The 14,114-nt window shown below is 46.7% G+C and overlaps 1 protein-coding gene across 1 annotated transcript in view; it reads left to right on the top strand.

Annotated features, from left to right (window-relative positions):
* Positions 1-420: 420 nt before the first annotated feature.
* The window catches only part of SIAH2 (siah E3 ubiquitin protein ligase 2), a 39,770-nt gene continuing 26,076 nt past the window's right edge, over positions 421-14,114 (top strand). Inside the window, exon 1 of the mRNA XM_075861496.1 lies at positions 421-1,166. Within this exon, the coding sequence (XP_075717611.1) occupies positions 759-1,166 (408 nt within the window). The 5' untranslated portion in view covers positions 421-758. The remainder of the gene's footprint in view (positions 1,167-14,114) is intronic.

Below are 14,114 nucleotides of genomic sequence, written 5' to 3'. Positions count from 1 at the left end.
AGTCAACTCCTTTAACCCCCACTATACCAGAGCCTCCATCCCACGCACAGCATATTAACCCCCACTACTCTATACACCATGTAATGCATCATCACTAGCTTCCCACTCGAACCACGTTTTAACCCGTACAGAACCAGAACCCTCCATAAAACACATTAACCCCACGTAACGAAAACCTCATACATAGGCCCGTCCCCCTTGCTCCACCATATAACCCCCACAACACTACAGCATCTGTTCAGAAAGTTCCCCTCCATACACCCCCTGCGAGGTCAGACATAGCGCAGTCTACCACGCGGCTTCTTCCAGCTCTGCACTGACTAGTAGGAAGAAAACAGAGCGTCATGTGACTGGTCTGTAACACGTGACGTAGACGCGACCGAGTCGCAACAGCGCCGTCAATACGCTTTCCCCGCCTGAAAACTTCGTCACGCTGACAGCAGACGTCACATCCTCAGAGGCTAGTCACGCCCCCTCAGTATTCAGCTCCTCTCACACATGGCGGCGGTTACGTCAGTGGAGATGACGTGTGACAATGTTCCAGAAGGTAGGCAGAGCCGTGGGCCGTCTCCGCCGTGTCGCTGCTGTCAGCGCTGGAGGGGGAGGACTGTTGTGGAGCAGAGTGACGGGGCTCGCTGTCTGTTGATGGGGATTCGCTGCGGTTGTTGAGTCGTTCTTCCCTTTCCTCCAGTCTCGGGAAGTTTCCTCTCTGTTTCTCTGAAGCGCTCCGCCAAGTTCCATGGTTGATTCGGACCGACATGAGCCGCCCGTCCTCCGCCGGACCCTGTGCTAGCAAACCCTGCGGTAAACAGAAGCCGCCGCCACCACCACATACTCCATCCCCTGCGGTCACCAGCACCACGATCTCCGCTGCGTCGGGCCCTGCCGCCCCTCCAACGTCACCGGCGGCGGCAGCGGCGATCTCGGGGCAGGTGTCCCAACAACAACAGCAGCAGCAGCACCACGAACTGACGTCTCTGTTCGAGTGCCCGGTATGCTTTGACTATGTCTTACCCCCCATCCTGCAGTGCCAGGCTGGGCACCTTGTGTGTAACCAATGCCGCCAGAAGCTGAGCTGCTGCCCCTCATGTAGGGCGTCCCTCACCCCCAGCATCCGGAATCTGGCGATGGAGAAGGTGGCCTCTGCTGTCCTCTTTCCGTGCAAGGTGGGTGCTGTCCCTCCAAGCCCAATGTCCTACCACATACGTAGTGTGTCCTGTGCCCATTGTCCAGTTCTTGTATCCCATGCAGATGCCCTGTCTTGTTCTGTACCCATGTTCCAGTTCTATAGCGGGCACAGTGGGATCCTGTGCCCGCTCTCCATAGACATGAAGTCTTGCCTCTGACCCAACCAGTGTACTGATATGTTTGTGTTGAACCCTGGTATAATGGGGTACACCCTGAAAGACATGCACAGTAATGGGAATGGGTTTCCCCAGTGTTATAAATATGGTTCATGTATATTCTCTTCACAGAGCGGATCATTCTTCTGCCTTATACATACCTGGTCTAGTAAAGATGGTCAAAGGGTCCCATCATTATCACCACATCTATGCCCACCCGTGAGTGGCATCTGGAACTAGGTTAACCAGGACCCCGCATTATATAGCTGCGTTCAGGTAGCCGGTGACTGTGCCGTCGTATGCCAGACACATGCCCAGCACCTCAAGTTTATAGTCGGCCCAGATTGCAGCAGACGCTGATCTGATGTCTTGCAGGTAATATTCATTCTTTTATATGTAATCGCAGGTAACAGATATGACAGGGTCTGATATTAGGAGAAATGAAATAGAACTTGGGGCCATTGAGGCATTTCTGAAAAGTACTGCAAAGAGGAAAGTCTGGTCTCGTGTGCTCTATAATAAATACTACTAGAGTGTCTCAGCTGGGCCTGTGCACTGACTTATTGTCTAGAAGGGGTTAAACAAGATTAATAAAAGGTCTACCTTGTGTCTAGAAACAGCACCACTATTGTCAATGATCTGTGTCTGGTATAGCAGCCCTAAGTAAATGGGGCGAAGCTGCAATACTATATGTAACCTAAAGACAAGAGCGGCGCTGTTCCTAAAAAGAAAAGCAGGCTTTTTTAAAAAAAAAAAAATCCTGCAATTATCGTACAACCCCTTAAAATATATTGGATATGTTAATACTTGCTGGTTTTTGTTCTCTTAAAAAAAACAAAAAACTGTGTTGAGTAAGTGGCCTATTGGCGCCACGGATTCTTAAAGGTTTTAGTCACAGCCACTTTCCAGACAAAACAAACCTCAATTAAAGTGTACCCACAAGATCTACCGAGCCTCCTCATTTCTGTCGGTTGCACTATTTTCGTTTTTCACTGGTCATGCTAGCAGTAGTGGCCTATAGAGCTCTGGGTGTCCTGTCCATTATTAGGTTATTCCTGACTATAGAGCTCTGCGTCTCGTCCATTAGTAGGTTATTCCTGACTATAGAGCTCTGTGTCTCGTCCATTAGTAGGTTATTCCTGACTATAGAGCTCTGGGTGTCCTGTCCATTAGTAGGTTATTCCTGACTATAGAGCTCTGCGTCTCGTCCATTAGTAGGTTATTCCTGACTATAGAGCTCTGCGTCTCGTCCATTAGTAGGTTATTCCTGACTATAGAGCTCTGCGTCTCGTCCATTAGTAGGTTATTCCTGACTATAGAGCTCTGCGTCTCGTCCATTAGTAGGTTATTCCTGACTATAGAGCTCTGCGTCTCGTCCATTAGTAGGTTATTCCTGACTATAGAGCTCTGCGTCTCGTCCATTAGTAGGTTATTCCTGACTATAGAGCTCTGCGTCTCGTCCATTAGTAGGTTATTCCTGACTATAGAGCTCTGCGTCTCGTCCATTAGTAGGTTATTCCTGACTATAGAGCTCTGCGTCTCGTCCATTAGTAGGTTATTCCTGACTATAGAGCTCTGCGTCTCGTCCATTAGTAGGTTATTCCTGACTATAGAGCTCTGCGTCTCGTCCATTAGTAGGTTATTCCTGACTATAGAGCTCTGCGTCTCGTCCATTAGTAGGTTATTCCTGACTATAGAGCTCTGCGTCTCGTCCATTAGTAGGTTATTCCTGACTATAGAGCTCTGCGTCTCGTCCATTAGTAGGTTATTCCTGACTATAGAGCTCTGCGTCTCGTCCATTAGTAGGTTATTCCTGACTATAGAGCTCTGCGTCTCGTCCATTAGTAGGTTATTCCTGACTATAGAGCTCTGCGTCTCGTCCATTAGTAGGTTATTCCTGACTATAGAGCTCTGCGTCTCGTCCATTAGTAGGTTATTCCTGACTATAGAGCTCTGCGTCTCGTCCATTAGTAGGTTATTCCTGACTATAGAGCTCTGCGTCTCGTCCATTAGTAGGTTATTCCTGACTATAGAGCTCTGCGTCTCGTCCATTAGTAGGTTATTCCTGACTATAGAGCTCTGCGTCTCGTCCATTAGTAGGTTATTCCTGACTATAGAGCTCTGCGTCTCGTCCATTAGTAGGTTATTCCTGACTATAGAGCTCTGCGTCTCGTCCATTAGTAGGTTATTCCTGACTATAGAGCTCTGCGTCTCGTCCATTAGTAGGTTATTCCTGACTATAGAGCTCTGCGTCTCGTCCATTAGTAGGTTATTCCTGACTATAGAGCTCTGCGTCTCGTCCATTAGTAGGTTATTCCTGACTATAGAGCTCTGCGTCTCGTCCATTAGTAGGTTATTCCTGACTATAGAGCTCTGCGTCTCGTCCATTAGTAGGTTATTCCTGACTATAGAGCTCTGCGTCTCGTCCATTAGTAGGTTATTCCTGACTATAGAGCTCTGCGTCTCGTCCATTAGTAGGTTATTCCTGACTATAGAGCTCTGCGTCTCGTCCATTAGTAGGTTATTCCTGACTATAGAGCTCTGCGTCTCGTCCATTAGTAGGTTATTCCTGACTATAGAGCTCTGCGTCTCGTCCATTAGTAGGTTATTCCTGACTATAGAGCTCTGCGTCTCGTCCATTAGTAGGTTATTCCTGACTATAGAGCTCTGCGTCTCGTCCATTAGTAGGTTATTCCTGACTATAGAGCTCTGCGTCTCGTCCATTAGTAGGTTATTCCTGACTATAGAGCTCTGCGTCTCGTCCATTAGTAGGTTATTCCTGACTATAGAGCTCTGCGTCTCGTCCATTAGTAGGTTATTCCTGACTATAGAGCTCTGCGTCTCGTCCATTAGTAGGTTATTCCTGACTATAGAGCTCTGCGTCTCGTCCATTAGTAGGTTATTCCTGACTATAGAGCTCTGCGTCTCGTCCATTAGTAGGTTATTCCTGACTATAGAGCTCTGCGTCTCGTCCATTAGTAGGTTATTCCTGACTATAGAGCTCTGCGTCTCGTCCATTAGTAGGTTATTCCTGACTATAGAGCTCTGCGTCTCGTCCATTAGTAGGTTATTCCTGACTATAGAGCTCTGCGTCTCGTCCATTAGTAGGTTATTCCTGACTATAGAGCTCTGCGTCTCGTCCATTAGTAGGTTATTCCTGACTATAGAGCTCTGCGTCTCGTCCATTAGTAGGTTATTCCTGACTATAGAGCTCTGCGTCTCGTCCATTAGTAGGTTATTCCTGACTATAGAGCTCTGCGTCTCGTCCATTAGTAGGTTATTCCTGACTATAGAGCTCTGCGTCTCGTCCATTAGTAGGTTATTCCTGACTATAGAGCTCTGCGTCTCGTCCATTAGTAGGTTATTCCTGACTATAGAGCTCTGCGTCTCGTCCATTAGTAGGTTATTCCTGACTATAGAGCTCTGCGTCTCGTCCATTAGTAGGTTATTCCTGACTATAGAGCTCTGCGTCTCGTCCATTAGTAGGTTATTCCTGACTATAGAGCTCTGCGTCTCGTCCATTAGTAGGTTATTCCTGACTATAGAGCTCTGCGTCTCGTCCATTAGTAGGTTATTCCTGACTATAGAGCTCTGCGTCTCGTCCATTAGTAGGTTATTCCTGACTATAGAGCTCTGCGTCTCGTCCATTAGTAGGTTATTCCTGACTATAGAGCTCTGCGTCTCGTCCATTAGTAGGTTATTCCTGACTATAGAGCTCTGCGTCTCGTCCATTAGTAGGTTATTCCTGACTATAGAGCTCTGCGTCTCGTCCATTAGTAGGTTATTCCTGACTATAGAGCTCTGCGTCTCGTCCATTAGTAGGTTATTCCTGACTATAGAGCTCTGCGTCTCGTCCATTAGTAGGTTATTCCTGACTATAGAGCTCTGCGTCTCGTCCATTAGTAGGTTATTCCTGACTATAGAGCTCTGCGTCTCGTCCATTAGTAGGTTATTCCTGACTATAGAGCTCTGCGTCTCGTCCATTAGTAGGTTATTCCTGACTATAGAGCTCTGCGTCTCGTCCATTAGTAGGTTATTCCTGACTATAGAGCTCTGCGTCTCGTCCATTAGTAGGTTATTCCTGACTATAGAGCTCTGCGTCTCGTCCATTAGTAGGTTATTCCTGACTATAGAGCTCTGCGTCTCGTCCATTAGTAGGTTATTCCTGACTATAGAGCTCTGCGTCTCGTCCATTAGTAGGTTATTCCTGACTATAGAGCTCTGCGTCTCGTCCATTAGTAGGTTATTCCTGACTATAGAGCTCTGCGTCTCGTCCATTAGTAGGTTATTCCTGACTATAGAGCTCTGCGTCTCGTCCATTAGTAGGTTATTCCTGACTATAGAGCTCTGCGTCTCGTCCATTAGTAGGTTATTCCTGACTATAGAGCTCTGCGTCTCGTCCATTAGTAGGTTATTCCTGACTATAGAGCTCTGCGTCTCGTCCATTAGTAGGTTATTCCTGACTATAGAGCTCTGCGTCTCGTCCATTAGTAGGTTATTCCTGACTATAGAGCTCTGCGTCTCGTCCATTAGTAGGTTATTCCTGACTATAGAGCTCTGCGTCTCGTCCATTAGTAGGTTATTCCTGACTATAGAGCTCTGCGTCTCGTCCATTAGTAGGTTATTCCTGACTATAGAGCTCTGCGTCTCGTCCATTAGTAGGTTATTCCTGACTATAGAGCTCTGCGTCTCGTCCATTAGTAGGTTATTCCTGACTATAGAGCTCTGCGTCTCGTCCATTAGTAGGTTATTCCTGACTATAGAGCTCTGCGTCTCGTCCATTAGTAGGTTATTCCTGACTATAGAGCTCTGCGTCTCGTCCATTAGTAGGTTATTCCTGACTATAGAGCTCTGCGTCTCGTCCATTAGTAGGTTATTCCTGACTATAGAGCTCTGCGTCTCGTCCATTAGTAGGTTATTCCTGACTATAGAGCTCTGCGTCTCGTCCATTAGTAGGTTATTCCTGACTATAGAGCTCTGCGTCTCGTCCATTAGTAGGTTATTCCTGACTATAGAGCTCTGCGTCTCGTCCATTAGTAGGTTATTCCTGACTATAGAGCTCTGCGTCTCGTCCATTAGTAGGTTATTCCTGACTATAGAGCTCTGCGTCTCGTCCATTAGTAGGTTATTCCTGACTATAGAGCTCTGCGTCTCGTCCATTAGTAGGTTATTCCTGACTATAGAGCTCTGCGTCTCGTCCATTAGTAGGTTATTCCTGACTATAGAGCTCTGCGTCTCGTCCATTAGTAGGTTATTCCTGACTATAGAGCTCTGCGTCTCGTCCATTAGTAGGTTATTCCTGACTATAGAGCTCTGCGTCTCGTCCATTAGTAGGTTATTCCTGACTATAGAGCTCTGCGTCTCGTCCATTAGTAGGTTATTCCTGACTATAGAGCTCTGCGTCTCGTCCATTAGTAGGTTATTCCTGACTATAGAGCTCTGCGTCTCGTCCATTAGTAGGTTATTCCTGACTATAGAGCTCTGCGTCTCGTCCATTAGTAGGTTATTCCTGACTATAGAGCTCTGCGTCTCGTCCATTAGTAGGTTATTCCTGACTATAGAGCTCTGCGTCTCGTCCATTAGTAGGTTATTCCTGACTATAGAGCTCTGCGTCTCGTCCATTAGTAGGTTATTCCTGACTATAGAGCTCTGCGTCTCGTCCATTAGTAGGTTATTCCTGACTATAGAGCTCTGCGTCTCGTCCATTAGTAGGTTATTCCTGACTATAGAGCTCTGCGTCTCGTCCATTAGTAGGTTATTCCTGACTATAGAGCTCTGCGTCTCGTCCATTAGTAGGTTATTCCTGACTATAGAGCTCTGCGTCTCGTCCATTAGTAGGTTATTCCTGACTATAGAGCTCTGCGTCTCGTCCATTAGTAGGTTATTCCTGACTATAGAGCTCTGCGTCTCGTCCATTAGTAGGTTATTCCTGACTATAGAGCTCTGCGTCTCGTCCATTAGTAGGTTATTCCTGACTATAGAGCTCTGCGTCTCGTCCATTAGTAGGTTATTCCTGACTATAGAGCTCTGCGTCTCGTCCATTAGTAGGTTATTCCTGACTATAGAGCTCTGCGTCTCGTCCATTAGTAGGTTATTCCTGACTATAGAGCTCTGCGTCTCGTCCATTAGTAGGTTATTCCTGACTATAGAGCTCTGCGTCTCGTCCATTAGTAGGTTATTCCTGACTATAGAGCTCTGCGTCTCGTCCATTAGTAGGTTATTCCTGACTATAGAGCTCTGCGTCTCGTCCATTAGTAGGTTATTCCTGACTATAGAGCTCTGCGTCTCGTCCATTAGTAGGTTATTCCTGACTATAGAGCTCTGCGTCTCGTCCATTAGTAGGTTATTCCTGACTATAGAGCTCTGCGTCTCGTCCATTAGTAGGTTATTCCTGACTATAGAGCTCTGCGTCTCGTCCATTAGTAGGTTATTCCTGACTATAGAGCTCTGCGTCTCGTCCATTAGTAGGTTATTCCTGACTATAGAGCTCTGCGTCTCGTCCATTAGTAGGTTATTCCTGACTATAGAGCTCTGCGTCTCGTCCATTAGTAGGTTATTCCTGACTATAGAGCTCTGCGTCTCGTCCATTAGTAGGTTATTCCTGACTATAGAGCTCTGCGTCTCGTCCATTAGTAGGTTATTCCTGACTATAGAGCTCTGCGTCTCGTCCATTAGTAGGTTATTCCTGACTATAGAGCTCTGCGTCTCGTCCATTAGTAGGTTATTCCTGACTATAGAGCTCTGCGTCTCGTCCATTAGTAGGTTATTCCTGACTATAGAGCTCTGCGTCTCGTCCATTAGTAGGTTATTCCTGACTATAGAGCTCTGCGTCTCGTCCATTAGTAGGTTATTCCTGACTATAGAGCTCTGCGTCTCGTCCATTAGTAGGTTATTCCTGACTATAGAGCTCTGCGTCTCGTCCATTAGTAGGTTATTCCTGACTATAGAGCTCTGCGTCTCGTCCATTAGTAGGTTATTCCTGACTATAGAGCTCTGCGTCTCGTCCATTAGTAGGTTATTCCTGACTATAGAGCTCTGCGTCTCGTCCATTAGTAGGTTATTCCTGACTATAGCGCTCTGCGTCTCGTCCATTAGTAGGTTATTCCTGACTATAGCGCTCTGCGTCTCGTCCATTAGTAGGTTATTCCTGACTATAGCGCTCTGCGTCTCGTCCATTAGTAGGTTATTCCTGACTATAGCGCTCTGCGTCTCGTCCATTAGTAGGTTATTCCTGACTATAGCGCTCTGCGTCTCGTCCATTAGTAGGTTATTCCTGACTATAGCGCTCTGCGTCTCGTCCATTAGTAGGTTATTCCTGACTATAGCGCTCTGCGTCTCGTCCATTAGTAGGTTATTCCTGACTATAGCGCTCTGCGTCTCGTCCATTAGTAGGTTATTCCTGACTATAGCGCTCTGCGTCTCGTCCATTAGTAGGTTATTCCTGACTATAGCGCTCTGCGTCTCGTCCATTAGTAGGTTATTCCTGACTATAGCGCTCTGCGTCTCGTCCATTAGTAGGTTATTCCTGACTATAGCGCTCTGCGTCTCGTCCATTAGTAGGTTATTCCTGACTATAGCGCTCTGCGTCTCGTCCATTAGTAGGTTATTCCTGACTATAGCGCTCTGCGTCTCGTCCATTAGTAGGTTATTCCTGACTATAGCGCTCTGCGTCTCGTCCATTAGTAGGTTATTCCTGACTATAGCGCTCTGCGTCTCGTCCATTAGTAGGTTATTCCTGACTATAGCGCTCTGCGTCTCGTCCATTAGTAGGTTATTCCTGACTATAGCGCTCTGCGTCTCGTCCATTAGTAGGTTATTCCTGACTATAGCGCTCTGCGTCTCGTCCATTAGTAGGTTATTCCTGACTATAGCGCTCTGCGTCTCGTCCATTAGTAGGTTATTCCTGACTATAGCGCTCTGCGTCTCGTCCATTAGTAGGTTATTCCTGACTATAGCGCTCTGCGTCTCGTCCATTAGTAGGTTATTCCTGACTATAGCGCTCTGCGTCTCGTCCATTAGTAGGTTATTCCTGACTATAGCGCTCTGCGTCTCGTCCATTAGTAGGTTATTCCTGACTATAGCGCTCTGCGTCTCGTCCATTAGTAGGTTATTCCTGACTATAGAGCTCTGCGTCTCGTCCATTAGTAGGTTATTCCTGACTATAGAGCTCTGCGTCTCGTCCATTAGTAGGTTATTCCTGACTATAGAGCTCTGCGTCTCGTCCATTAGTAGGTTATTCCTGACTATAGAGCTCTGCGTCTCGTCCATTAGTAGGTTATTCCTGACTATAGAGCTCTGCGTCTCGTCCATTAGTAGGTTATTCCTGACTATAGAGCTCTGCGTCTCGTCCATTAGTAGGTTATTCCTGACTATAGAGCTCTGCGTCTCGTCCATTAGTAGGTTATTCCTGACTATAGAGCTCTGCGTCTCGTCCATTAGTAGGTTATTCCTGACTATAGAGCTCTGCGTCTCGTCCATTAGTAGGTTATTCCTGACTATAGAGCTCTGCGTCTCGTCCATTAGTAGGTTATTCCTGACTATAGAGCTCTGCGTCTCGTCCATTAGTAGGTTATTCCTGACTATAGAGCTCTGCGTCTCGTCCATTAGTAGGTTATTCCTGACTATAGAGCTCTGCGTCTCGTCCATTAGTAGGTTATTCCTGACTATAGAGCTCTGCGTCTCGTCCATTAGTAGGTTATTCCTGACTATAGAGCTCTGCGTCTCGTCCATTAGTAGGTTATTCCTGACTATAGAGCTCTGCGTCTCGTCCATTAGTAGGTTATTCCTGACTATAGAGCTCTGCGTCTCGTCCATTAGTAGGTTATTCCTGACTATAGAGCTCTGCGTCTCGTCCATTAGTAGGTTATTCCTGACTATAGAGCTCTGCGTCTCGTCCATTAGTAGGTTATTCCTGACTATAGAGCTCTGCGTCTCGTCCATTAGTAGGTTATTCCTGACTATAGAGCTCTGCGTCTCGTCCATTAGTAGGTTATTCCTGACTATAGAGCTCTGCGTCTCGTCCATTAGTAGGTTATTCCTGACTATAGAGCTCTGCGTCTCGTCCATTAGTAGGTTATTCCTGACTATAGAGCTCTGCGTCTCGTCCATTAGTAGGTTATTCCTGACTATAGAGCTCTGCGTCTCGTCCATTAGTAGGTTATTCCTGACTATAGAGCTCTGCGTCTCGTCCATTAGTAGGTTATTCCTGACTATAGAGCTCTGCGTCTCGTCCATTAGTAGGTTATTCCTGACTATAGAGCTCTGCGTCTCGTCCATTAGTAGGTTATTCCTGACTATAGAGCTCTGCGTCTCGTCCATTAGTAGGTTATTCCTGACTATAGAGCTCTGCGTCTCGTCCATTAGTAGGTTATTCCTGACTATAGAGCTCTGCGTCTCGTCCATTAGTAGGTTATTCCTGACTATAGAGCTCTGCGTCTCGTCCATTAGTAGGTTATTCCTGACTATAGAGCTCTGCGTCTCGTCCATTAGTAGGTTATTCCTGACTATAGAGCTCTGCGTCTCGTCCATTAGTAGGTTATTCCTGACTATAGAGCTCTGCGTCTCGTCCATTAGTAGGTTATTCCTGACTATAGAGCTCTGCGTCTCGTCCATTAGTAGGTTATTCCTGACTATAGAGCTCTGCGTCTCGTCCATTAGTAGGTTATTCCTGACTATAGAGCTCTGCGTCTCGTCCATTAGTAGGTTATTCCTGACTATAGAGCTCTGCGTCTCGTCCATTAGTAGGTTATTCCTGACTATAGAGCTCTGCGTCTCGTCCATTAGTAGGTTATTCCTGACTATAGAGCTCTGCGTCTCGTCCATTAGTAGGTTATTCCTGACTATAGAGCTCTGCGTCTCGTCCATTAGTAGGTTATTCCTGACTATAGAGCTCTGCGTCTCGTCCATTAGTAGGTTATTCCTGACTATAGAGCTCTGCGTCTCGTCCATTAGTAGGTTATTCCTGACTATAGAGCTCTGCGTCTCGTCCATTAGTAGGTTATTCCTGACTATAGAGCTCTGCGTCTCGTCCATTAGTAGGTTATTCCTGACTATAGAGCTCTGCGTCTCGTCCATTAGTAGGTTATTCCTGACTATAGAGCTCTGCGTCTCGTCCATTAGTAGGTTATTCCTGACTATAGAGCTCTGCGTCTCGTCCATTAGTAGGTTATTCCTGACTATAGAGCTCTGCGTCTCGTCCATTAGTAGGTTATTCCTGACTATAGAGCTCTGCGTCTCGTCCATTAGTAGGTTATTCCTGACTATAGAGCTCTGCGTCTCGTCCATTAGTAGGTTATTCCTGACTATAGAGCTCTGCGTCTCGTCCATTAGTAGGTTATTCCTGACTATAGAGCTCTGCGTCTCGTCCATTAGTAGGTTATTCCTGACTATAGAGCTCTGCGTCTCGTCCATTAGTAGGTTATTCCTGACTATAGAGCTCTGCGTCTCGTCCATTAGTAGGTTATTCCTGACTATAGAGCTCTGCGTCTCGTCCATTAGTAGGTTATTCCTGACTATAGCGCTCTGCGTCTCGTCCATTAGTAGGTTATTCCTGACTATAGCGCTCTGCGTCTCGTCCATTAGTAGGTTATTCCTGACTATAGCGCTCTGCGTCTCGTCCATTAGTAGGTTATTCCTGACTATAGCGCTCTGCGTCTCGTCCATTAGTAGGTTATTCCTGACTATAGCGCTCTGCGTCTCGTCCATTAGTAGGTTATTCCTGACTATAGCGCTCTGCGTCTCGTCCATTAGTAGGTTATTCCTGACTATAGCGCTCTGCGTCTCGTCCATTAGTAGGTTATTCCTGACTATAGCGCTCTGCGTCTCGTCCATTAGTAGGTTATTCCTGACTATAGCGCTCTGCGTCTCGTCCATTAGTAGGTTATTCCTGACTATAGCGCTCTGCGTCTCGTCCATTAGTAGGTTATTCCTGACTATAGCGCTCTGCGTCTCGTCCATTAGTAGGTTATTCCTGACTATAGCGCTCTGCGTCTCGTCCATTAGTAGGTTATTCCTGACTATAGCGCTCTGCGTCTCGTCCATTAGTAGGTTATTCCTGACTATAGCGCTCTGCGTCTCGTCCATTAGTAGGTTATTCCTGACTATAGCGCTCTGCGTCTCGTCCATTAGTAGGTTATTCCTGACTATAGCGCTCTGCGTCTCGTCCATTAGTAGGTTATTCCTGACTATAGCGCTCTGCGTCTCGTCCATTAGTAGGTTATTCCTGACTATAGCGCTCTGCGTCTCGTCCATTAGTAGGTTATTCCTGACTATAGCGCTCTGCGTCTCGTCCATTAGTAGGTTATTCCTGACTATAGCGCTCTGCGTCTCGTCCATTAGTAGGTTATTCCTGACTATAGCGCTCTGCGTCTCGTCCATTAGTAGGTTATTCCTGACTATAGCGCTCTGCGTCTCGTCCATTAGTAGGTTATTCCTGACTATAGCGCTCTGCGTCTCGTCCATTAGTAGGTTATTCCTGACTATAGCGCTCTGCGTCTCGTCCATTAGTAGGTTATTCCTGACTATAGCGCTCTGCGTCTCGTCCATTAGTAGGTTATTCCTGACTATAGCGCTCTGCGTCTCGTCCATTAGTAGGTTATTCCTGACTATAGCGCTCTGCGTCTCGTCCATTAGTAGGTTATTCCTGACTATAGCGCTCTGCGTCTCGTCCATTAGTAGGTTATTCCTGACTATAGCGCTCTGCGTCTCGTCCATTAGTAGGTTATTCCTGACTATAGCGCTCTGCGTCTCGTCCATTAGTAGGTTATTCCTGACTATAGCGCTCTGCGTCTCGTCCATTAGTAGGTTATTCCTGACTATAGCGCTCTGCGTCTCGTCCATTAGTAGGTTATTCCTGACTATAGCGCTCTGCGTCTCGTCCATTAGTAGGTTATTCCTGACTATAGCGCTCTGCGTCTCGTCCATTAGTAGGTTATTCCTGACTATAGCGCTCTGCGTCTCGTCCATTAGTAGGTTATTCCTGACTATAGCGCTCTGCGTCTCGTCCATTAGTAGGTTATTCCTGACTATAGCGCTCTGCGTCTCGTCCATTAGTAGGTTATTCCTGACTATAGCGCTCTGCGTCTCGTCCATTAGTAGGTTATTCCTGACTATAGCGCTCTGCGTCTCGTCCATTAGTAGGTTATTCCTGACTATAGCGCTCTGCGTCTCGTCCATTAGTAGGTTATTCCTGACTATAGCGCTCTGCGTCTCGTCCATTAGTAGGTTATTCCTGACTATAGCGCTCTGCGTCTCGTCCATTAGTAGGTTATTCCTGACTATAGCGCTCTGCGTCTCGTCCATTAGTAGGTTATTCCTGACTATAGCGCTCTGCGTCTCGTCCATTAGTAGGTTATTCCTGACTATAGCGCTCTGCGTCTCGTCCATTAGTAGGTTATTCCTGACTATAGCGCTCTGCGTCTCGTCCATTAGTAGGTTATTCCTGACTATAGCGCTCTGCGTCTCGTCCATTAGTAGGTTATTCCTGACTATAGCGCTCTGCGTCTCGTCCATTAGTAGGTTATTCCTGACTATAGCGCTCTGCGTCTCGTCCATTAGTAGGTTATTCCTGACTATAGCGCTCTGCGTCTCGTCCATTAGTAGGTTATTCCTGACTATAGCGCTCTGCGTCTCGTCCATTAGTAGGTTATTCCTGACTATAGCGCTCTGCGTCTCGTCCATTAGTAGGTTATTCCTGACTATAGCGCTCTGCGTCTCGTCCATTAGTAGGTTATTCCTGACTATAGCGCTCTGCGTCTCGTCCATTAGTAGGTT

Source organism: Rhinoderma darwinii, chromosome 4 (assembly GCF_050947455.1).
Source record: "Rhinoderma darwinii isolate aRhiDar2 chromosome 4, aRhiDar2.hap1, whole genome shotgun sequence".
Classification (NCBI taxonomy): domain Eukaryota; kingdom Metazoa; phylum Chordata; class Amphibia; order Anura; family Rhinodermatidae; genus Rhinoderma; species Rhinoderma darwinii.
This window is presented reverse-complemented; position numbering and strand designations above follow the sequence as displayed.